The 26593-nt window shown below is 40.2% G+C and overlaps 1 protein-coding gene across 4 annotated transcripts in view; it reads right to left on the bottom strand.

Annotated features, from left to right (window-relative positions):
- The window catches only part of CPQ (carboxypeptidase Q), a 514519-nt gene that overhangs the window by 96480 nt on the left and 391446 nt on the right, over positions 1 to 26593 (bottom strand). For all 4 annotated transcript variants that reach the window (XM_057734219.1, XM_057734216.1, XM_057734218.1 and 1 more), the window contains exon 6: positions 8876 to 8967. In XM_057734219.1, coding sequence (XP_057590202.1) covers positions 8876 to 8967 — 92 coding nt within the window. The remainder of the gene's footprint in view (positions 1 to 8875; positions 8968 to 26593) is intronic.

Here is a 26593-nt window from a genome sequence, read left to right as displayed (position 1 = left end):
AACCTCTAGTAAGCTGGTAAAACGGGCTGGATACAAACTAAAGTCCTTCATGGTTTCACGAATGGAGAACAAATAAGATGCCACTCACAAGAATTCACGAGAAACCTCAGTGTTTTGGCACAATGTTCTCAGAACCAACTTTGAAAGGCAGTTGCCTCCATTGGGCTAGTAATGGTAGCAGAGAAGTCAGGATATGGTTCTTTACATGTCTGGGCTAAAACGAATACTCAAGCCTACCATCACTGCGACCTGAAACCATAAGGCCTTATACAGTAAATATTGCCCCACAACGGTAGGCAAAGTCAAAGATTCCATTCTCATTGCCACAGCCAGTCTTCTTACTTTAAACTATTTCCTTCCTCTTATATAGAAAAAAATAATAAAAACTTAGCTAAGAAGGATCCCTTCTAAAGAGATAAAGCGAAGAGGTGAGTGAAAGCCTACTCATGTTCATTTGAAAGATGGCATAATATGATTGTCCTAATACCAGAGGGAATATTTTGACATCTCTGCCCAGGCTAACATAACATCCATATATAAATACCATACAGAATATTCTGAAGTCCCATAGTCATAATGGGATTCTCAGGAGAAAGCAAACAAATGCAAAAGACAGCCCTTTCCTTTTTTTAAAAAATAAAATCCGCAAATTCTAATAAGACCCCAAAGAGCTCCCAGGTGTGCTGTAGAAATTATGTGAATGTTGAAACTACATGGGGCTCCAGACTAAAAACATGCTGAGATAAATGAAATTTAAACTAATTTTGTGATGTGCTTGACAGACTAATGCAAGTACCTAGGCACTGAAAGAAAAACACGGGATGCATAAAAGCCCAGCAGTAATGATTGAAACAATAACCTCTGATTAGTACATCTATACTGCACAGAACATTAACGATATAAGAAAGGCCATTCTGGAGACACAGTCCAGACACAATTAGGCTGAATGAGTATATCAGGTCTATTGTTTTTATAACCAGAGCTGCAGATGAGTACAAAACTGTTCTCACTCTAGCAGTGTCACCCTAGCTAAATTAACATTATATAGAGGCAATAGGGTTGGTGAAATAAAAATGCCAAAGTAAATCCATTTGCCCAGATAACATGAAGAATTCTCACAAGCATTTCTAAATATCCCTTTATTTTGGAGTGAAACATGAACTCAGTGTGGGTTGGGAAGTTGGCGAGAACTTTGCTACTAAAAGAAGCTAGCATTTTTGTATATTTACATAAGTAAAAAGGAAAATTTGTTCCCCAGCGTGGCAACACCAGAAATTCTGACAAAATATTATACATATTCATTTTAACTTTTTCTGTTTTAGAGTTGGCTAGAGTTAGGAGAGACTAATGTATTTAGAATGATCATACCTCCCATCCCTCATTTAATAAAGCCTGTTTAAAATATTGCCCTTATTAATGACTACCAGAACGTGGCAGTGTTCATAATCCCAGTAATTCAATTGCCAGGAGTTTGTGCAATAAATCAGGAAAAGGTTAAAATATTTTTCATGCCAGAATAGAACATATCAATCTATTTTATTTGATTACTTTGTGTAATGAGGCTTTCTCAAGGCCAGATTACCTTACTCATTATAATTATGCCAGACCATATTTTTGCTTAAAATGGAAAAGATTAAAAGATGCCAGCAATCCAGTGGAAATGATTCTAGGGCGTTTTCCCTCCTTTGTATGTTTCAGGACATGAGAAATGACATCCTGCTCTCCTTCCAAGAGTAGAGAAGAAAGTAACATTGTTCCCATGAAAAGCAGATTAGGCAAATGGCATCTGGACAACACTCATTTCACTCATTGACTTGAAAATTCAATAAAATCATCTGTAATGTTTTTTAATTCCAAAGTTAAATTCCACCCCTATAAGTAAACTCTTAAAAATCACTAGAGCACAATAACATCCTTCTATATGTGGTGACATTTCCTTCTCAGTGAATGCAATCTGAATTCAACAAAAAAAGCAGTTCATATTTTTTAAAAAAGTAATGACTTTATCAATAAAGAATAACATAAAGCATTTTCTGACATCTTTCCCCCCCACTTTCTAGAATAACCTCTTCTCTGGGCATAAGGAAAATCTCCCTCCCCAAACCCTTTTGGGGCTCATTCCTGCCTCAGGTTCCCTTTGGCTCCAGTTGAGTTCCAGCAGCCTCAGCCGCCATGTGAAATCTGTCTCCAGGGAGTCAGCTGTGGTTATGAGAGGATGGAATGTCTATGTCCTGCTCTTCCAAGGTGTTCCTCCAAATTGAAATAAGGTCACTCCAACCATTAGCAGCCCCACAAACCTCATGCTGGGTAAAAAGGCCTTTGATCTTGCTAAGTCATAAGGCAGAACACAGAATGAAGGTGGTAGTCTTCAAGCAAGGAAGCAGGAAAGCGTGAAAGAATGATGACCATTAGAAGTGGAGTCAGAACTTTTCTTGGGACTTTTCAGAACTGTCCCTTGTAAAATATAAAAATACCACTCCCACAAGAATGGTCAGAAATAAAAAGTCTAACAACACTACGACGTATTGGGAAGGATGGGGAGCCACCAGGACTCTCATAGTTGCTGGTGGGAACATTGAATGGTACAGCTTCCTACCACTTTGGCAGTTTCTAACAAAGTTAGACCTTCACCTATCATATGACCCAGCAATTCTACTCCTAGAAAAGAAAAGAAATGCATATGTTCATCAAAAGATTTGTACCAAAATGTTCATATCAGCCTTATTTATAATAGCTAAAACTGGAAGCAACCCAAATGACCATCTATAGGAGAATGGATAAAGAACTTGTGCTATATACTATTCACACAATAAAAAACTGCTCTGCAACAGAAAGAGACAAACTGCTGTTACTGCAACAACATGCACGAATCACAAAACCATACTGTCTGCTTAGTGCAGGAAGCCTAAGAGTATATCCTGTGTGGTGATAAAAATCAGTATAACAGTCATCTCTGGTGGAGTCAGAGGTTGATCTGAAAGGGAAATTTCCTAGCATAACAGCAATGCTCTATGTCATGATCTGGGTGATGGTTACACAGGGGTATACATTTGCCAAATATATACTGTGCTGTATACATAAGATGTGTGCACTTTATCACTGAATGCTAATTATACCTCAATAAAACACTGCTAGCATGAAAAATGTGTTATTTCTAAACAAATCAATAAACATAAAGCACAAATAATATACATATAAATAATTCTCAAGTTCATGTGCTAATGTGAAGGGACAGTGAAAAGAACTTCAACACTAGGAGAGAAAAGTTTACAGTTTATCAAAATTTGTGAAGTAGCATGTTTTTTTTTAAACAAGAGAATAATATGTACACACCCTGGGACTTTATGCTATGAATTGTTATGGGCAAGCTGGATGGACACGAGGAATGCTTTCTTTTTCCTTTTCTTTTTTTGAAAATAAATTTATTTACTTATTTATTTGTTTATTCATTTATTTATTTATTGGCTGTGTTGGGTCTTTTTTGCTGTGTGCGGGCTTTCTTTTTAGTTGCAGTGAGTGGGGGCTACTCTTCGTTGTGGTGCTCGGGCTCCTCATTGCCGTGGCTTCTCTTGTTGCAGAGCATGGGCTCTAGGCGCATGGGCTTCAGTAGTTGCAGCACATGGGCTCAATAGTTGTGGCTCATGGGCTCTAAAGTACAGGCTCAACAGTTGCAGCACATGGGCTTAGCTGCTCCGCGGCATGTGGGATCTTCCTGGAGCAGGGATCGAACCCGTGTCCCCTGCATTGGCAGGCGGATTCCCAACCACTGCGCCACCTAGGAAGCCCCAGGAATGATTTCTATTCCAGTTGACTCCAAAATACAGTGAAAAATCAGTACTTCCTGTTCCAATTATTTTACTTAGTAATGCCCACCAAAATCCTCACAGACCTTTCTGAGCTGAAGTTTGTTTCCTTGGAAAGTGTGTTTTAGATATCACAATAAAGTTCTATTTTAGTTTCAAAATTTATACTCAAACCACAGTATCACATATTTCACAACAATTTAGTAAGGCTAGCAATTATTATAATAATTGAACCAATACTTCATAAGTATAACTATGAAGCAAAGGAAGCTATTAATCTGAATACAGTTTTGAAAATTAGGCAGTAAGTTTCAGCATATGATTTTAAATCATTCTAATTTTACATTTTTCTATAAATATATTAATTAAATTATAAACAAAGAAATACTTACTAAGAGAAGGATAATGAATGTTAATATTAATTTTATTCCCATGGAAGTTTAGCTACATATGTTCATTAAAGTAGCCCTTATAGAACTTTACTGTTGAAAAGATTCTATGATAGGGAAGAAAGAATACATTCAGAGCAACAAAAAGAAGAAATAATAATTTTTTACATACTGTTTTTCTCCATAATTAATGCTATGTAAGTAAAGCTAACTTTATGTTAAACTCTATACCAAATAAGAATGCACAGAAAAAAGGGTGGTTCATGTACATTTATATTATTTATTACAATAATATCTTCCTGCAAAATACTTATGTAATTGGCTTCAAACAAAATTTATAAAATTATCATTTAGGTCATACAAAGTTATAAATAAATCACTGTATGGAAATAACATGAATATGTTTTATGATTTTTATCATGTAGATTAAGGATCCATCAACTTTTTCTATAAAGTATCAGACACCTATTATTTTGGGGCTTGCAGGCCACATACAATCTCAGTCAAATAATCAGTTAAAACATGTAAAAATATTCTTGTCTTGAGGTCTGTACATAGACAGATGGATTTGGCCCACAGGCCATAACTCACTGACCCTTGTTATAGATCACTAATAACCATGACTACATCATAAAAATGCTAGCAGAGTTTTAAAAGTGCAAATCTTTTATTTTTACAGTCACCAGAATAGGTCCTCCCCCAAATAAAAGTTTTGCTCCTGTTTGGTATCACCCATACCGATGCCAAGGGTGCACGTCAGGCTCAGTTCTCATCAATACGAAGGAGAGCGGCTTTCCCTTTTCCACCCGCTCCTGACTACTCACTCAAACCCACTTACTCCTCAAGGATGAGGTCCTTATTACAGTTACTTTACAGTTAAACTCAGCCACCCAGAAATGATCATGCTCCTGACAACGTTTATATCAATATGCTTAATCATCAGAATATACAGTGAATCCTTCAAAACTGGCTGTGTCCTGCAAAACATGCAGAATGTCTTTTTAAAGGTGAGATAAAGAGCTATCCTAAAATAAAAGGCCTATGTTTTCCCTTTCTGGAATTTCTTCTTTCCATCCCTGAAAATGCAATTCAGACCAGCCATCAGTATATAGACACACTTGTAAGAAGGCAATGTGGATATTTTCAGGATAAACCAGCTTTGCTAATGTCATTGCATGTCCTTTGAGTATATATTCATATATACTCAAAGATATATATATACACACTTTGAGTATATATATATTTTATATATATATGTCTGCCAACCTCTTAAAGTTTAAAAATCAAGTAATTTCTGATTTCACCCATGTATTTAGTAGGCTATGGCAAAACTCAAAATCTTCAGAGAAATAAACTTTTTTTTTTTTCCAGATCAAAGGAATTTCAATGGTTGAGGAAATTTCAAGCTGGCGCCATAGCAGTTTAAATCCTTTTTTTTTTTTCTTGCAGTTAGAGTATATTACACAGAATGACTAAGCTTCCAAACAGTTCCTTTAGGTTTTTTTTGTTTTTTACAGAGTCCAAGATGTATAGATTCTAAAAAGCTCCTTCTTAAAAGTAATGCAATCACTCTCCTGCCCTCGCGATAAAGTGCGCACTTCTAAACATAGTTTGTGCTGTCTTGTCCAGACTCTTCTTCCTCTCTCTTCTCTGCTCTTACCACTGTGCATCTTGCACTCAACACAGTAGCCACTTGGAATGCCTTTCAGTTTCTACTGTGTGATGTGACCTTTTCACCTCCAGCCTTGTCACATGGAGGTCCCACTACCACAGACCCACCTCCTCTCTGCCAACTCCTTTCCTTATCTGGTTTCTGCTTAGTCCTTAGGTCTCTGCTGAGATGTCATTTCTCTCCTATAGTCTATCCTGACCACTCCAGAAGGCCAGGCTGTGTGAACTTCCTGTCTCTGCTCTCACTGGTTGATTCTTTATCAGAACGCTCTTAACATGTTATATTATGATTGAAGTTTAGGTGTCCTTCTTTAGATGGCAGTCTCAGCAAGGTCAGTGAGTCCTCTTAATGACAGTAAACCTAATGCCTAATACAGTGCCTGAGATCGTAGGTGCTCAGAGAATATTAACTGAATGTTGCTGTCCACCCAACACAGAGAAGATGACGCTACTGACCCGCCAAACCAGAGGACATAATTTGGAGTAATCTTATTCCCCGGGAACACTTGAGGCCATAAGAACCGACGTGCTGGAAGAGCTGGGCATGAAGCATGGTCCTCCTCTGTACGGAAAGTAATGATATTCAGTGACCAAATTCATGACCCTAACTAAACTTATTGTTCTTAAGCTCCAAATAACTGAAATAGGGTAATGGAGACTGACTTTGTCAAATGATCAAAAAGGATATAAACACAACTTAGAAAACAACAGACCTCTCTCTGATTTTGATAATTTAAGTTGAAAAGATGTGTTCCTTCTAACCTGGAGATGCAGGGAGAACAATCCAGCAGACCAGACCCTGCTCCTCTGCCCGGCGGGCACTGCACAGCAGCACAGCCACTGATTGGGGATTCCTCTTTGAACTAACATTTGATTTGATTCAGGGCATTTCTAAGCTTGTACATTTCACCCTCTCTCCCCTCTCTCAAAGGTTGTTCCTGACATTAATCTCCTTGTCCCCCATTTTAAATTTTTTTCGTTTTCATTTTTAATTTTTTAGGCTGCATTGGGTCTTCGTTGCTGCGCACGGGCTTTCTCTAGTTGCGGCGAGCAGGGGGGCTGCTCTTCATTGTGGTGCTCGGGCTTCTCAGTGCAGTGGCTTCTCTTGTTGTGGAGCATGGGCTCCAGGTGCTCAGGCTTCAGCAGTTGTGGCATGTGGGCTCAGTAGTTGTGGCTCGTGAGCTCTAGAGTGCAGGCTCTGTAGTTGGGGCACATGGGCTTAGTTGCTCCACGGCATGTGGGATCTTCCCAGACCAGGGATCGAATCCGTGTCCCCTGCATTGGTGGATTCTTAACCACTGTGCAACCAGGGAAGTCCCCCCATTTTTCTAAAAATTGAAGTTTCGTTGATTTACAATATTGCGTTAGTTGCAGGTGTTACAGCAAAATGATTCAGCTATATATATATTTTTTTCCAGAATATTTTCTATTACAGGCTATTACAAGATCCTGTGCATTTGTGTATCTTGTGCTATGCAGTAAATCCTTGTTCCCTATTTTATATGTGGTAGTTTATAGCAGTTTCCTAATTTATCCCTCCCCTTACTCCCGTTCCCCTTTGGTAACCATAGTTTGTTTTCTATGTCTGGGAATCTATTTCTGTTTTATATATACATTCATTTGTACTATTTTTAATTTCCACACATAAGTGATATCATATAATATTTATCTTTCTCTGCCAGACCTACTGCACTTAGTATGACATTCTCTAGGACCATCCATGTTGCTACAAATGGCAATATTTCTTTTCTATGACTGAGTAACAATACTCCATTGTATATATGTACCACATCTTCTTAAGTCTGTTGATGGGCACTTGGGTTGTTTCCATGTCTTGGCTATTGCAAATAGTGTTGCTATGAATGTGTATCTTTTTGAATTGGAGTTCTCTTTTTCAGATATATGTCTAGGAATGGGATTGCTGGATCTATTTTCAGTTTTATAAGGAACCTCCATACTGTTTTCCATATTGGCTGCACCAATTTCCCAACAACAGTGCACGAGGGTTCCGTTTTGCCCATATCCTCTCCAGCATTTATTATCTGTAGACATTTTGATGATGGTCATTCTGACTGGTGTGAGGTGATACCTCCTTGTGGTTTTGGATTTCCATCTCTCTAATAATTAGTGATGTTGAGCATCTTTTCATGTGCCTGTGGGCCACCTGTATGTCTTCTTTGGAGAACTGTCTTATTAGATTGTCTGCCCATTTTTGATATTGAGTTGTTTGTATATTTTGGATATTAACCCTTTGTCGATGGTGTCGTTTGCAAATATTTTCTCCCATTCCGTAGATTGTCTTTTTGTTTCGTTGATGGTTTCCTTTGCTGGGCAAAAGCTTTTAGTTTGATTAGGTCCCATTTGTTTATTTTTGCTTTTCTTTCTTTTGCCTTGGGAGTCCCTGTCCCCTATCTTAAACGTGGTCCTTTATTTCTATTTATGATCTTCCACGGTCACCTTCTTGCCTCAAGCTTCACTTTTGCCGTTTTTGGTCAGTGTCAGACCACGCTGTCCTCTACATTCCCAGGTCTGAGACCTCTGGTTGCTGCCATTCCCACGGCCATTATCGATGCTGACTGACTCAAGGTCTCAGGATGTGGCTTTCAAATACCAGTGCCCCCAGGAGGATCTGGGACATTGGGGTATGGGGGTGGACTCAGCAGGAGCAGTGACCGTTAACCTATTGCTATTCCTCCGGCATACATGAGTACAACAGAACTAGAGAGTTTAAGAAAACGGCCACACAGCAGGTGGAACTTCCCTAAGGCCACGGACTCATGCAGAAACAGAAAATCCCTCAGCCCCACCCCAGCCCCCTCAGCTTACCAGTGCATTCTCTCTTATGGGGCGGGATGAAGAAGCCTTCTGTGAGGGGTATTTGCCAGAGTCAGCCTACCACAAAGTACTGCTGAGTCTTCAGGACAACAGCGGGAATTCTTAAACCAAAAGATCAGTGTATTTACACTGATATTACATGTGCAAATGCCCAGCCGTCCATGCCTGCTCTCTCACCTTGTGTAACTGGTAGTACTGGAAGGCACCGATTCCACCTTGCTCCTCGCCCGTCCAGAGCACCAAACGCAGAGTCCTCTTTGGGCGCAGCCCTGGGAAAAATAATAAAATAAAGCGAGTGATTCTTCAGTTGATTTTGAATTTTTTAAAAATGGCAGCGCCTCTTATTTGCATTCTGGAGGCGGGAGGGAATCAGAGGCATGAACGTTCCTCTCTTGCTGGTGTGGCTGCCTGATTCAGGCTGTGGTTGACACAGCAGAGGAGTACCCTCAGGGCTGATCTTCAGGGCAGGTTAACAGAGAAAGGGGTTGTGACAAACGCTGTCTGCCAGCCAGGGAATGAGAGCCTCTATTCATGTCCTTAACTGGACAACCTGCCCAGTAGGACCCAATGGATGGCCAAGTTCATTGGGATATTAGATTGCATCCAGAAGATGCAGTTAGGAAGGCTCTAGGCAGATCATGAGGCCTTCCATTGATGAACTGAAACCCAATCATTTGTCTCTACTTCAAGATAAAGTGTGTTGGTGGGGGGGGAGGGGGGAGCGTAGCTTCTTAATCTAAATCCACAGTATAGCTAGCTGCCCATGCTGTCCTTGGTGAGGTAATGATTGTGAAGCAGATGCAATGTTTGTGTTTACCCACAGTCATGTTCCTCTCCTTCTTGGAAATATAAGGTCATTCACTTAAGGTCAATGAAAATGAACTGAATGAGAATGACATTTTATTCACCTTATTAGGGCACAAACAGCTTGCTGGCAATTTCATTGCCCTGGGAACTACAAACTTGTAACCTGCAGCTGTTAAAGTTACCCGCAGATCTGGTACATGTAGAACCAGTTTTGAGTGGCTCTGTCGGCTCAGTAAAAGTTAACTACAGTGGTCGAACAGCAGGCTAAAAGTTTCACTTTCTGACAAAGAATTAAAACTCATTTCTGATCTGGACCTGATGATGTTGTTTCTGAGGAATAACAAAGACAGAAAAACATGAAGCTGGGCTTAAATCTCATTAATAAGATCTGTCCTCTTGCCTCACTGAAGGAAAACCATAGGGAAGGACTTGGCATGGCTCCGAGATGGACACACTACAAACATCAAGTATAACCACCAAGTGCTGCTACCCAGGCACATGGCCTTCTTCAAGGGAGCAGGCTGGTCGACTGCAGCCTGGATGATAAACGCTCCTGGGAAATGGAGCTCTGTCCTGCCCCTTCTGGACACACAGCAAGTACCCTCCTTTCACAAGTCTAGTGCTAAGGCACTGAAAAGGAGCTACGTGTTTCACTAAATTGAATACTGTGAAGCTGCTTTACACTTGAGTATTTTAACATAGTTAAAGAGTGCAGGTTTAGAAGGCAGGCTGACCTGAGTTCCAGTTAAAACCTAGACAAGCAATATCCACATCCAATTGTTCAGCAAATTGGTGTTTTCTTCTAAGTCCGTCTAGAATCCAACTTTTCACCTCTGCTATCACGCGAGCCCAAGCCCCAACTTCTTTTGCCTGGACTGTCACAGTCACCTCCTAACTGGTCTCCCTGCCACAGTCCGTGCCCCTCTGCAGGTGATGGTTCGCAGTGCAGCCAGCAAGACCCTTGTAAAACTAATATCAGAGTGTGTCATTTCTCTATTCAAAACCTCCAAGAGCCATAGTGTAAGCTTCTCAAAGGTAGGGATTTGAGCCTTGTGATTCAATGTGACGCCCCCAGTGCCTAGACCGTTTGGCCCATATTAGGTGCCCAATAAATAGGTCCTGAATGAATAAATGAATCCAAAGTGTGGTGCCACACTTAGAGTAAAATTCAAAGCCCTCTACCTCTGTTCCAGCCTCATCTCCTAAAACCTTCCTGCCAGCTCATTTCCAGGCAAAGTGGTATAGTTGAAAAAGGCAGACAGATCTGGTGAGCCCTGCTATCCATAGGCACTAGCTGTGTAGCCACTGGGAAACGGATTTACCTCAACTTCAGCTTCCTTAGCTGAAGAGTGGAGGGAATATTACATGCTCATAACATAACAATTTCCTAGCGTGGCTGTGAGGATGAAATGAGATGTGATGATGTATATAAGACAGTGTGTCTGGCATGCAACAGACATTCAATGAATGAGCTATAAAACTACATAATGGACAGCCAGGCACAGAGCGCACACTTTTACCCACAGAGAGCAGGGGCCTCTAAATACTCAGGACAGTCTTCCAAAGTCATCTGAGCCCCTGTTAAAGAAGAATCACGCACTACCCACTGCCTGCTCCACAGAGGCGAACCACCTACTCACACGCACAGCACAAACTTCAACTACTGTTGGAGGAAGAAATCCAATCAGTCTATCTAGAGATCACAATCACTGGCTCCTCTAACAGAAATGCGCTTAATGTCAATTTGAATCAAATGACATTTTGCTTGCAATGTAGAAAAAAATAAAAAAGGATAAAGTGTTGCAAATGAAAATTTTGAACATTTTTTAAATCCATAACAAAGGGGGAAAAGCTTTGTTTACATATCTCTGCATTCAGCAGCAAAACAGTACCAAATTATTAAAACGATGGAATTCTCTAAATAAGGATCAAGGGACAGTTAGCACAAGTTAGAGAAAAATCGATTTTTAAACGCAAATGCTCTGAATATCCCCACAGATTTGGTGTTCTACTCGCAAATCATCAGGGTACAGGATTAGTCTCTTTCAAATTTCAAATTAGCCAGATGGCCAATGATGTTATATTATGATAACAAAAAAGTAATCGGTTTGAAGTGAGGAATGCTAACTAAGGCCTCCAAACAACAACAGTATAGGTGGTGCATGGCTGGCCCTGAGGAGACAAAGAGAGCCACCTCCCAGCCCTGGAGAAGTTCAGTCCCCACCCTACTCTACATTCAAGGTTAAGGCCCAACAGAAGAAGTTAGGAAACCAGTGGTTAAGCAAATTCCTGACTGAGCTGCAAAGTCTCTTTTCCACTCCGACATTCTGATTGCCCCTAGAACCTAAGAGAAACACATGGGACTTCACTCAGTACTAGACCCTGACTCTAGCGTGGAGGTGGAGCCCGCAGGCCACCTGAGTCCACAGATGGGCAGCATGGGGCACCGAAAGGTACTGGCTGTGGAATCTCAATAAACGTTTGATTCCTTGCTCTGCCACTTCTGGCTGTGACTTTAGATTAGGTGCCCAAGCTCTCTGAGCCCCAGTTTCCTCATCTACACAATAAGGAAAAGGGTAATTGCCTCATGGCTTTGTTAGGAAAATTAAATGAGAGCAGGCAAGTATACATGAAGCACAGTTCTTGGCACATAGCAGACTTTCAAGAATTGTTTGTTAGCTTTTCTCTACATCATTCCATGAACTTCAGTCTGTGCCAATGTTTTCCCAGGAGACCCTGTGAGAGAACTAGGAAAGAAGCGCCTTCCTCATTCCTCTTCCCTAGGAGCCGTAGAACATCTTTGTTTATACATAATGCATACCCAGCCAAGGGAAAAACACAGATTTCATCTAGCTCATAGAAAAACACATAACCTCTTTCAGCATGGAATACGCCCTCATTCCCACATAGAGCATATCCAAATCCAAACAAATAGAAATTGTTTCCTCACTTTAAAAGCTAAAGGCCAATCAGAAGTTTTAGTTTTTGGATAAAGTCAAAAAGCTTAATAAATCTGAAGACTGAATAAAGTTGATATAAGGATGTCTGTATTTATTATTCTTAAATAATAGAATTTATTGTATATCTCAAATCCAAACTAGTTTGAAAAGCTAGGAATTTTAAGTATATAAAGTAACAAAAATAACAACAGCAACAATAATAAAACAATAATGATGATAGCAACACAACAAAGTGATGCAAAGTCAATACAGGGATCTCATCCCGTAGCGAAACTAGGGTAAATGAATAGCTCCGTAGTTATCCTAGCTCACAGCTCTGGCCCTGGCTAGATGGTTTACAGCACAAGCCTAAGGCAAGCAAATGAAATAAGTCTTAGGATTGGTGGTGAGAGGGAGGACCCTGGGCTGAGCTGCTAGGAGTCAAGTCTCATTGAGGTTTTGTCAGGGGATAGGCAATTAGCTCCCCCGTAAATGTAATGAAACTGCCCAGAGATCTCTTGACCTCCCGGAATTTTTATTAATAACTTCAGATAGTACAACAAACATGCTGTGGTATTACAGTTTTCCTCTAAAGAGGAAATACAACCTACGTTCCATCTCACTTTCATTTTATTGAGGAGAGTAATAATGCTACTGGGAAAATAGTGCCTATGAGAAAAGGTGAAGACAATCCGGTTGGAGTTTACTTTTTGTTATCATCAGATTTAAAGATAAGAAGGCTGAGAGTTAAACCCATAAACTGAAAAGGTCAACTGACTGTCCTACACTTGTATGAAGAGTGGGCCAAAATAAAATAAACTTAGATTAATCCAGCCTTGTAGACAGATTTCCCAGATCATGAATTCTAAAGAACACTATTTGTTAACAAAGTGTATTAACCCAAACGCCTGCTTACTACTCCGTTTCAATCCTGCCAGAACTATGTATATGTACTCTTCTCCATTCTGAGACCTAATTTTGCAGAGAAAACACAAATTTTCTCTTACAGTAAATATACTCAGTTCCCACACAGATGTGCTAGCTCATACATACACTTGTTGTCCAGCTCTCCTTTATCAACAGTTCAAAAGAGACTGCTGCATTTAGAGATGTCTAATGCTGCAGTACACTTGACTAGTATAACTGCAGTATCTGGATTAAAGAATAAATAATGACAGTATATAAATGGAGTGAGACGAGTCAGTAAGCATAGTGGTTAAGCACATGGGTTTTGGAGTTGAGACCTATTTCCACCTTGGACAAGTTACATAATTCATTATATAATATATAAGCACGTTATCATGGATTTTTAAAAATAAGGGCATGGGTACCCCAAATTTAATTATTTTAGTGAAGTAAATTGCCACTACTTCTCTTTACAGGCAGGAACAGAAAATCACTTGGAGGAGATCTTTTGTTCTTGGAAGAATCACTTGGTATCTTTCTCAGTCATGTAAATATAAAGAAATTAGGCACTTTTGGGGGCCATTGGGGCAGGGCAATAAACATTTTTAAAACTCCACCTTGCTAGCTGCTACCTCTTGAGCTACCTGGAGGAACAACCTGGACACTGGGCAGGAGATAAACCAGTGTAAGAGAAGCCCAGGGCCTTCTGGGAGGAAAGCCCTGTGTCCTCAACCCTGCTTGCTTGGACAGGGGGCTGGGGAGGAGAGGACTGTTGTATCAGGGTGACAATGACTAAAGTCCCAGGGGAGGGAAGGTCTGAGAAACCACTAAAAGAAAGTGACCTTCTACAACTTCATATGAACCTCTCTGTTCACTGTCAACCACACTTACATGTTGATCTCCCCACCAGACCACGAATTTTCTGAGACTTACTCATTTCTCTTTTTACATAATCCTAGTCCAGGACCGGACATGTAACAAGTGCTAAATAATTGTTTATTGACTAACTAGATAAATGAATGAGTGAATACATATATTTATATAAGCATAAATATAGCTACTGACTTTTCATTTAACCTAAAGCATACTAGTGACTCCTCAGTTCAGAAAGTTAAGATATGCTCTTTTTGTGAAACTAAAGCCCAAATATCACAGGTGGAACCACCCTAGTAGCCTAGTTAATTAGATGTGCATTTGCGTCCACATTTGCTTCAATCGCTAATACATTTACTTACTTTTGCAGCATGGATAGATATAGTCAAAATTGTTACATCAATAATAGCTCTTGCTGATCAAGTCATTAAACAAATATATTGGGTTGGCCCAAAAGTTCATTCGGGTTTTTCATAACATCCTATGGAAAAACCCAAACGAACTTTTGGGCCAACCCAATATTATGGTCACAGAAGTCTTTCCATCAGCTAACTGTATTAAATTGAAGTTATTTGCATTGTAAGGTCTGACAGCTCTCTTTAATTTTTTAGTTCAATATTTTTTCTGATTATAAAACAATATATCCTTTAAAAAATGGAAAACAATAAAAAATTAGAAAACAAAAACAGCCTACAAGCATATTGTATTTCCTTATAATTTTTGTATACATACATTTGTATACATATATAAAGAGTGATTTTTAAATATAATTTTATATACTTTTTCCACTTAAAAATCATGGCATATGTGACCATCTATAATAATCAATATCTTCAAGAAAATGATTCTTAATTTTTTAAGCTATTCTTTTACTGTTGGATATTTAAGGTTTTTATCCTTAGGGAAAGTTCTTAAAGGTAGAAATAATGAGTCTAAATAGTATACACATTTTTAAGGCTCTTGAAACATGTCACCAATGCCCTAAAGAAAGCTTACCAATATATATTCCCACCAGCAGAGTATGAGAATATTCACTTCTGCTTAATGTGGAACTTTTAATCTTATCTCCTTAATTTTTATGTCTGTCAGTACACTATATTTATTTTTCTATACTACATTCTACTCATTTTCAGCCAAAATAATTATACCACACACATGCACACTCAATCTGTAGTCTAGTTTAACTTGACTCAGACAAATATTAAGTTTGTATCTGATGCATGCCTAGAGTTAAAATATGTGAATTTGTTTTTCTTATTTAAAATGCCTGATAGTAGGGCTCTTTCATCAATATATTTCTAAGATAATGTGAGTATCATATAGGGATTACAAGCTTGATCTAGCTGGCATTTTAAAACATACTATTTATTCTTCCCTATCATTATTCAGAGTGTTTTTATCTGCAAGGAGAAATAGAGAAGCCTGCTTAATGATAGATTTGAACCCTGAATCACACTTTTGTTAAGAGTTCTACCTTGCAAAAACATCAAATGGGGAAGTTAAGCAAACAGTGCAATTTTTAAGGAATGATGGTAAATCAAGTACAAATACCAAGACTTCTCTTATAAATTCACATTCACCAATATGATTCTTTAAATTGTATTTCTTGTGAAGATGGTGCTGTGTGAGGAAGCACAAAGGTGTTTGCACTTGAATCAGGGATTATCAACAAGTAATGCATTTCCAACAAACAACTGAGGTGAGAACATTTCTGGGATCCCTTCTCAATACCAAACAACAGATATGAAGCATAGATCTTTTACAATGAAGGCACCATCATTAAGCTGCTGCTGTTAACTCTTCCAAGTGCTCCTTTTTAGGGTTATGGTAGAAAGGATGTTACCTACATTTTTAAAGATTTTCCTTGTGTGTATTATGATTTGTAAAGTTATCTAAACTTGTTTCTGACCAATAATTAACCATAACTTTTACTTTTGGTTCCATTTAAGTTTCAGTTTTCAGACCACAACACATTTGGTAGTATCAATACCTTTTTGCAATCACTGTTGAGCTAAAAAACTCACCATCTTGAGCACTGCTTCCTCCTCGGCTCCCACAGTGACTGCTGGCTGCTCTTGCTAAGGGAAAATCTCACCATTAAAGGAATAAGATCATCAGAATGTCTCTGGTACTCTCCCCCATCTTTCCAGTCCCACTCTAGCTACCATTATTTAAGCCCTTTGAATTGTTGCAATCGCCAACTAACTGATTCTTCCGATTCTCTCTGTAGAACTGCTGCCAGATTTATCTTCTTAAAATACTGCTTTGAATATGTCACTGGCTAAGTGAAAGTCTTTAATCATCCATCATCTACAAAGGTAGTCTGCCTCCAAACGTTTTTGAACACGCATCTCTACCAGTAAAAACACTGGGGCATGCATCACCCCATATGTATATTCATGACTGCATGACACATATATAGTACTGTCAATATGTCCAAGAAGTATTAGTAAGAAACTAACATTTCTTTCTGTAAATAGAGAATAAATATTTTCCTGTACCGAAATGACGGTCCTACATAGTGCCTGGCTTTGGAGGCCACTGGTTTACAGCACAGAGTATGTGCTGTTCAGTACGGCATTCGAGGTCCTGTGCAGATTGGTTCCAATCTTCTCCTCCAGGCTTGCCTCCATTCCTCCCCTTCCCAAAGCCTCATTTCCAGGTAGATTGGCCTCTTCATTTTCCTCCTACCCCTGTGCTTTTCCTCACCATTTATCCCATCCTCTTTGCCCTTCCTTGTTTTTTCTTTTTACCCATATCCCAAGTATCTTTCAAGATCCAGTTCCAACTCCTCCTGCTCCACCTTCTTCCTCCCCTGAACTTCAAAGCTGTTATTTTCTGTTCTAACCATTTGGCAATTAATCACGACTGATGTACTTTCCGCTCCTGATTTCCACACACAGCCCCTGGTAAATCAAAGAGCCCTATATGTATTCGTTGATAAATGGATTAGCACATCTAATGGAAATTGTTTTAAACTGAGACTAGACAGATACAGATTAGATCTGTAAAAAGAACTTTTGGACAGAGGACATTTTGAAACATTAAATCAGTTATCAGTTACATTTGCCTAAGGGAGAGTAAAGCTGGAAATAAGGCTGGGCTTGGACAGGTTTGGAACATGGAAATAGATTGGAATCTCTGAATCTCTGTTAGATCTAGAATATTACAGTGATGATTCCGCAAAGACTGAACTCTACCCACAGGGACGTGAGATTGACGTGTTCTCAAGAGAAGTATTTGGCCTTACAGGAGAGGTGCTGTTTATCTCAAACATTTTCATTCCTCAATTATGAAACGTGTGAACATATCTGTATTCTCCAGATAAAAGAAAACTTAGAGAAAACCCAGGGTGTTTACATGAAATCAATGCCTCATAATTTATGCACCTTACATTGCCAAGGTAATGGATTATCTGACCCCATGGGCCTCTGGCTTTTCCAGGTCATTATGTCACATCTTACATATAAAAGTCGTTAGGGTAAGCAAGAAATTTTATATAGTCTGTTAAGGTATTTATAGGCACTTGTAAAAATTTATTTTAGACTTCAGGGGACTGTCATCTTAGAAAGATTCTCCAAGTTTAACTGCTGCCCTCCGAGGGCCAGGCTTACAAGGCATGTTCAGAGTCTGTGAACACTTCACTTGAAATGAAACCAAACCCATGCAGAGTTATGTGCTTAGTGTGGGAAGGAATGTGATGGCTCCATTCTCAGAACTTTTCCCAGGACCCCCTGTTCTCAAACCTTAAACTCAACTTACTAGAGTTCTTTTTCCCTGTGTAGACAGTGACATTTCAAGAACATTACTTCCTGTCATGTTCCAATTTATTGATATTTAATGTGCACATATAATGCTTATTAAAACATATCAGCACGGTCCATATTTGGATATAAAAGCATATGTTTAAGAATTTCATTCCATAAAAGAAGAAACTAATATTCTGTAATAGGAGAAGTGAACACACAAATCAACAAATACTCATTTGGACTAACTGTACAGAAATCAAAAAAATTAAATGGCATAGTCAAAGCTGCTTGAAATATCAGACTCATTCATTCAACAGCTATTCCTGTTTCAGGAGTGAGGGGTTTAAGGCTGAAAAAGACAGCCATATTTTTTTAAGGTCTTTATTGGAATATAATTGCTTTACACTTTTGTACCAGCTTTTGAGGTACACCAAAGTGAATCAGCTGTATTTATACATATATCCCCATATCCCCTCCCTCCCACAACTCCCTCCCACCCTCCCTGCCCTGGCTCTCTAAGGCATAACCCATCATCCAGTTGATCTCTCTTTGTTATACAGCAACTTTCCACTAGCTATCTATTTTACAGTTGGTAGTGTATATACGTCTATGCTAGTCTCTCACTTTGTCCCAGCTTCCCCTTCGCCCCCTGCCCCCCCCAACCCCATGTCCTCCAGTCCATTCTCTGCATCTGCATCCTTATTCTTGCCCAGTCACTGGGTTCATCAGTACCTTTTTTTTTTTATTTTTAAGATTCCGTATATATGAGTTAGCATACAGTATTTGCTTTTCTCTTTCTGGCTTACTTCACTCTGTATGACAGACTCTAGGTCTATCCACCTTATTACATATAGCCCCATTTCATTCCCTTTTATGGCTGAGTAATATTCCATTGTATAAATGTACTACTTCTTCTTTATCCATTCATCTGTTGATGGGCATTTAGGTTGCTTCCATGTCCTAGCTATTGTAAATAGTGCTGCGATAAACATTATGGTACACGTTTCTTTTTGGATTATGGTTTTCTCTGGGTATATGCCCAGTAGTGGGATTGCTGGATCATATGGTAGTTCTATTTTGAGTTTTTTAAGAAACCTCCAAACTGTTTTTCATAGTGCCTGCACCAACTTACATTCCCACCAACAGGGCAGGAGAGTTCCCTTTTCTCCACACCCTCTCCAACATTTGTTGTTTCTAGATGTTTTGATGATGGCCATTCTGACCAGTGTGAGGTGATACCTCATTGTGGCTTTGACTTGCATTTCTCTGATGACTAGTGATGTTGAACATCTTTTCATGTGTTTGTTGGCCTTCTGTATGTCTTCTTTGGAGAAATGTCTATTTAGGTCTTCTGCCCATTTGTGGATTGGGTTATTTGCTTTTTTGGTATTAAGCTGCATGAGTTGCTTGTATATTTTGGAGATTAATCCTTTGTCTGTTGTTTCGTTGGCAAGTATTTTCTCCCATTCTGAGGGTTGTCTTCTTGTCTTGTTTATGGTTTCTTTCACTGTGCAAAAGCTTTTAAGTTTCATGAGGTCCCATTTGTTTATTCTTGATTTTATTTTCATGATTCTAGGAGGTGGGTCCAAAAGGATCTTGCTTTAATGTATGTCATAGAGTGTCCTGCCTATGTTTTCCTCTAGGAGTTTTATAGTGTGTGGCCTTACATGTAGGTCTTTGATCCATTTGGAGTTTCTTTTTGTGTATGGTGTTAGGAAGTATTCTAATTTCATTCTTTTACATGTTGCTGTCCAATTTTCCCAGCACCACTTATTGAAGAGAAGACAGCCATATTTTTTGACATTTACAGTCTAGAGGACAAAGTGAGTAAGAAATTTCCACATTATTCTTAGCATCATTGCCATCACCATCAATTATCTTTGTAGGTACTTTGAATTTATCTAAAGAAAATCGATTTTTTAGAAATTAAGTTATCATTGCTCTGAATGGAAAATGAGGTTATGCCAGAGAGAGACTTAACTAGGTTCAAGGGTAGAATTGGGAGATAGGGCAGACAGGTAATGAAGAAAAGAACTGGAGGAGAGCAATGACATAGTAGTAAAAGCAATTACAGCATCACTGATGTGATTTTAGGGATGGCCAACATTCCACACAAGATGGGGGGAGAGGGGACCAAGATTTACCAGCACTCAGCACCAGTACCATACCAGACACTGTGCCGAGATGTTTCCAGACACTGTATCACATAATTTCAGAAACATGACTTCATTTAATTCTGAAAAGCAAGTGATAGTGCCTTCCTCTTTTACAGATAATGAAACTGAGAGATACAGAAATGAAGTCACTTGCCCAGGACTACACAGTTGGTAAGTGGCAGAGCTGGGCTTGTAATTTGGGGCTGTCTGACGCCCAATCCCTGCTCTTAACCCCATCCTGCCACGGCCTTCCCAAGCAACAAGCTGCATGGAAAGATCTCACCCATCCTGTGCAACCTCTGCCTTCTGTCTTTTTTCAGGTGAAACTCTCACATTACAGAATATACTCTAACAAAGCTACTGTATCTAGCCCATTACTCAGAGGTTCACATTAGCACCTTCAATTCCACCTAATACTATCCAATTTCAAGAGACAGAGTGGCAAGAATATGCCTATCGACAGCTGCGTGGGTAAATGCGTTTGGTCAGTAGGGGTGAGGACCCGCACCAATGCAAAGAAGGCCATTTTCTAGGCCGACAGAGATAAGCAAGCAGACACTAAGACACGCAGAACCTGAACAACACTGGGGTATCCAGATGTATAGCAACAGGAATGACAAAAGTCTTCAACTGTTGGGTCCAAAAATCATCACCAACTCAAAATAAGTAGGAGACAGAGAAGGAAAATACCTTATCTTTCATGTGGGTTGCTGAAGAGTCACTTGCATTTTGGGGACCTGAGCTCCAGAAATATTCAAAAGAAATCTAAAAAATTATAAGCCTAGCATCCACTTAGACAAATCAACAAAATGAATTCTCTGCACGCAAAAATCAGAGGGCTTTTCAAAAATTGGAAAATTTTACTGTCAAGGTTATTGTGAAAAATGAGCTCCAAACATAAATATATTAATTTTTGTTGTCAATAATACATCCTATGGGAAAACAAAAACTCACAAGGACAGTATAGGACATCATAAGTTCTTCTCAGGAAAAAATTTTTAAACATCAAGATTTCACTGTTTCTGCGAGGGAGACTATACCAGGGAGAGTTACAACTGAGTTTAGGAAGATCTGGAGGGAGGGCAAAAAGTTGATCAAGGAGCGAATTGGTGGAGAGTGATTCTATCATGGTGAAAGTATTTACAGCTCCACTGCTTCTGTTAGAGACAGCTGGCCAGCTGGTGGGGAGGTGTGGCTGGGGGAGAGAGGAGAGCAGCATTTACTGGGTATTAACCACTGTGCCAGACACTGTGCTACGTTTTTTCCAGACATTATCTCACTTAATTGTCATAGCAATCCTATAGTACCTGGGAGTATTATAATACCTGAGACTGTTATCCCCAAGTTACAGATAAGAAACAAGGCTACAAGAATATAAGTGATTTGTACTATGTTGCAGAGCTGCTTAGTGCTAGAGGCTGGATATGAACCCAGTGTCCATGCCTCACCAGCCAGACCACCCTGACCCAGGCTCCCTTATGTTGAGAACATTCTCTGACATATGAAAGACAAAAATAATTTAGGACAAATACTAAAGGCATAGGGAGACCATGAGGGCCTGAACTTCAATACAATGTGGAAGTAACAGAGCTGTTCTCTAGTGTATGTTTCACTGAGTCGGCCACGTACGAAATCATCAGGGTTAGGTCACAGGCATCGTCATCGTGGAGGACAGGGCCTATTTTCAAGTCTTCTATTCACTTCCACTAGGTCTCCACTTTCTAACCCCTCAAGTTTCCAGTGTAACCTTCCTCAGAGAAACAAGAATTGAGATAAATGGAAAGCGTGGGGAAGGAAAGAAGTGGTGCAATGGCAGACACAAAGCATAACAGCAACTCAAATACCACCAGCCTGCTGCTTGCAGAAATCACAGAAAGTATACAATCACCTTGTGAGCTGCAAGCTTGCAGCCACCACCATCCCCATTCTCCCACTATACGCTGCACGTGGCGCTCTGAGAAAAGTCATCACCTTCCATTGTAATTTAGCAGGGCCTGATCTCTCACCTGGTTTAATGGATGGATGAACAGATGAATGAATGAAGGAACAAAAGAATAAAAGGAAAGAAGAAAGAAGACTAATCAAGAATTAAGAAAATCCAGAGAGCAAATGACTAGGATATAGTGATATAGATATGACATAGACAATTCTCAAGTCCCATTCAAAAAAAAAGATGGTAAGCTATGTTTCTTTTTACACAGAGTAAAAAACATCTTTTTTCCTAATGGATACATAATACCGTAAATAAAAACTGATGACCATAAACAGCACTGCCACAAACTCAAGATGTGGACACCTTACTTCATCCCTCCCAGCCCCTCCTGCCAACACCACCCTGGCTGGGACAGCTGTCAGCAGGCCACACTCCCTCCTAAGACCCTGCATCCACCCTCTACGATATGGAAAAATCAGATGCGACGTGGAGGAGATGAGGTGGAAAGTGCCTGGACCAAGTAGAGAGAAGGCTGGCATCTGTCAAACAGAGACTCCAAGAATCCGGAAACGCAGATGCCCACCTGGCCTGGCTCTCTGAGGCCTCGGCGGGTGTGCCATGGCTGCGAGAGGCCAGCACAGAGCCGTGCAGACGACGACGAGGAACAAACGCCCAGGCGCTGACCGGTGGGGGCCCTGGCTGGGTGAGGCTGCCAGTGTGCGGTGGCTGGGAGGCTTCCGCCCGGGGCTGTGAAGAGACCCTGTGCACGGGACTGGCTGGGATCCAAGGCCAGGGCCACGGCCCGGACCTCAGAGCTGACCAGGTCAGCGTGTGGAGAAGTAAATAAGTCACGAGGCTGTCACATACAGCACAGGGAATACAGTCAGTATCTTAAAATAACTTTGTATGGAGCCTATTCCATAAAAATATCAAATCACCACGTTCCACACCTGAAATACAAACCAGGCAGACTTCTCTGGTGTCATGCTCACCCTGAAGTGGACAGGAGAATGCTATCTAGAGAACAGAGACGTTTGCTAATGAGGTAAAGTAAAAAGTAAAAAGAAAGCTAGCATTTACTGAGTGCCTACGATGTGCTAAGGCAGCCTGCTAAGCACTTTGTGTGCTTTAGTTCCTTTAATTTTTCTCAACTGATCCTCATGGTAACACAAGGATGCAGGTATTATTATTTTTCCTCTTTTACAGATCAGGAAACTGAGGCTTAGGGAGGTGAATGAAGCAACTCGCTTGTGGTCACATATATAACAGCAGAAGCAGGACTTGAACCCAGACCCTTCTGATCCCAAAGCCCATGGTTTAAGCCTGCACGGGGGTGCCCCTCAGTGAGCTCAGCGGGCTGGGGCTGACTCACATGGGGATTAGTCCTGAGGGAAGCGACACAGGCATCTGATGAAGATGATAACATGACATTATTGATACACACTCACAAGACTCCAATAAAAAAAATATGCACCCAGCCAGTCACAAAACTGAAAAGTGAGGAACCCAGTCCAGGGGAAGAGCTATTCTGTTGGCACTAGGCCCACGCTGGCTGCAAGTTGAAGCTACACTTGCACACATTTGTATAAGCAGACAGTCTAAAATGTCCAAGCACAAATCAACACATTATTACAGAGTCCATCTACTGTGCTCTCAATCCAGCTCCCCAGCTCTCCTTGGCCTGACTCACTCCTGTGTTGCTTAAATCTGTTTCTGTGTACTGGGGGATCCATGGCACAAAGCATCGAACTGTTCCGGGCAAAGAATTTTGTCTTTAAATTCTTCAAACGACAACTGGCATTAAAGAGGTTTTTTAAAAAAATAGAGATGTCAGGCCGCTTCCTCAAAGCCTGGACTTTCCAAGGACCCAAGGAAGGAGAATAGCTTACTACCCCACCACCAGCCATACATATGTTCAAGTGCTCTGTGTGATAACCACGTCGATTTATTCATTTTTGAGCCTTGAACCTGGATTACTTTGAGTCAACTGCCTAATCTAAGTCAGACTCTTTTACTGTTCCAGCATTAAATAACAGCACCAAAGTGAATCTCTCCAGCACCAAACAGACCACGGGCATGAAATGCTAAATAAACAAGACTTATCCCAGTGTTCTGCAGCTCACTTCTTTATAGTATTAAAACTTGCTTCATCCCCCTGAGGTTCCCAAATAAGAAAAACACCCTGTTCTTTATTATAAGCACTAACAATTTCTCCTCCCATCTAGAAAATGTATGCCATTGCCCAGAATGAAGTTTATTTCAAGAATTAGATCACCTTAGACTGTAAAGCGTAACTGTGTTCTGGCTGCCTGAGAAATCACAATCCACTTTGAAAATTTATACACATTTGTCATTTAGAAATAGTTCTTTTCTTTGGCTTTTGAGTAAGTAAAGGATTTTCCTAAGGACAGTGTCAAATAGCCCCATTATGACTCCCATTTTGGTAGCCTAATCATTATCTTCCATTACCAGGCTAGAGACACTGTCAGTTTTGAAAACAGCCTCTTTATGGAACATAAAGTATGAGTCAGGAGGCAAGCAAGTTCTCAGTGGCATGCGTGTGTCATTTTATCCTAGGCAGTACCTGTGGCATTTCTGCAGGGTGGGCCTGCTTTCATCAGCTGCCAGGGGCATCATGGGAAGGCACGAGCTCTCAAAGATCTGGCTGAAGAAACACCACACAGCTTCTGTCAAAACAGCTGGAGGCCAAAAATCAAGCCACACAGAAAACTGTTGTGTAAAACTCCAAGTGAAATAGAAGATTCTGTCTCTCTTAAGAGAAGTCCCTCTCATTCCAGAACCAGCTGTTACAGACATCAGTAAACTTGGGGCGTGTCTAGTGTTCTATAGAAGAAACTCTTCAAACAAACTTTGGGGGGTGGGGAGGAGACAGGATTGGGAGCAGGAGTCTGCTTTTTAATGACCAAGGCTGAATATGCTTTCCTCTGGTTTTCTTTTATGTTTCTTCATAAAGCATTTTTCATGCTTTCCTATTTTGTAGTAGCTTTTTTTTTTTTCTAATATACTTAGGTTGCCAAAGGAAAAAAGAATCTCTGCCCCCATGTACTCTATTTAGTTGAAAGACAAGTTTCAACTATCTCATGCAAGAGAATGAGCCAGCAACCTGCCACAGAGGTCAGGTAACAATAGGCTCCCTTCAGAGCCTGTCAGTTTCCAGGCCCTGCTGCTCTGCAACCAGATAAGTCAGTTCCCTGAGCACCTGGGTCCTCCCAGGCTGCCAGTGAGGTTGCTGGCATCACACATCAGGGATCTAGCCATGTTATTTACATTTTAATAAATATTTTGTTTTTATTACTTTTTCTTGTTTGTTTCCAGGGGTTCTAAGAAAGGGAGAGACACAGTCATAACCAACTAATGTAGGCTAGAAGCAGCTACATTTGGCTGACCTGCAATTTGGTCTAAGAAATCAGAGCTGGAGTTTTTTAAATAGGACAAATATTTAGAAGGGAACAAATGCACTTTGCATAAGTTTCATTTCCCTTGCAGAACAATTCCCCGCCGTCCTATTCACAGACTCTAACAGGTGCAGTAGAGTTACAGACCCCTACGAGAGTGTCTGCTGGATTCAAGCTCCTGACACCTCTTCCTGGGTCAGGTTTGGGTAAATCTAAGGAACAGCAGGACATGTACACAGAAGAGATTGAGAAAAGGCAACTCCATTTTTAGACTCTTTCACTCATATTCAATCTTACCTCTGTCCCTTCTGCAAACTCTAACAGTTTTCTTGGTTTCAAAACTGCTTCCTCACTTTTACTGAAATTCTGAGAGCCGACTTCTGACAACTTCAAATAACCCCTCAAAAAACCACAGGGACACAGATTTCAGACTAGTTGACAGACTCAGCTACCTGAAAGTAAGGCCTCTGTTAGGGCACCGTGGGGCTTGTTTAGATTTTGCTTCCCTCACCATACATTTTTGGGGAAAGTATTTAGGATTCTAAACTGTCGAGGATACCTGGGATATTGGTGGTTATTGTCAGCACATTTCATGGAGCATATGAAACGGGCACTGTTTTTTTGTTTTTTTGTTTTTTAAATTTTAAGTTCCCCATTATTCAGTGCAGCAGTGTGTACACATGGGGAGAAATACGTCCGGAGTGGGGAGCTTAGTCCTGAAGGACGACAAACTGAGATTTAACATTCAGAACAAAAAAACAAAGCACAACTCTATTTACCCACACATTTAGATTTCACCCCATTAAGAAGAGATAAGGTTCATTTTTAATCAGTATCATTTACATGCAGTTAACATGTCAAAGCCCATCAAAAAGCTGCTTAGTGTAGTTTAGGATCTAAGCTATGATGAAACTTTTCTCTCTCTCGTCATCTTCACACTTTTAAGTGTTAGCTTAGGAGAAGTTGCCTTTGCTGGCTATTCAAAATTGCTTTTAAATCAATCCATATGGAATCTAAAAAAATGGTACTGATGAACCCACTGACAAGGCAAGAATAAGGATGCAAATGTAGAGAATGGACTGGAAGACACAGGGTTGGGGGGTGGGTGCAAAGGGG

The sequence above is a fragment of the Hippopotamus amphibius genome, chromosome 5 (assembly GCF_030028045.1).
Source record: "Hippopotamus amphibius kiboko isolate mHipAmp2 chromosome 5, mHipAmp2.hap2, whole genome shotgun sequence".
Classification (NCBI taxonomy): Eukaryota; Metazoa; Chordata; class Mammalia; order Artiodactyla; family Hippopotamidae; genus Hippopotamus; species Hippopotamus amphibius.
The sequence above is the reverse complement of the archived record's forward strand: the minus strand, read 5'-3'. Positions and strand labels throughout refer to the sequence as shown.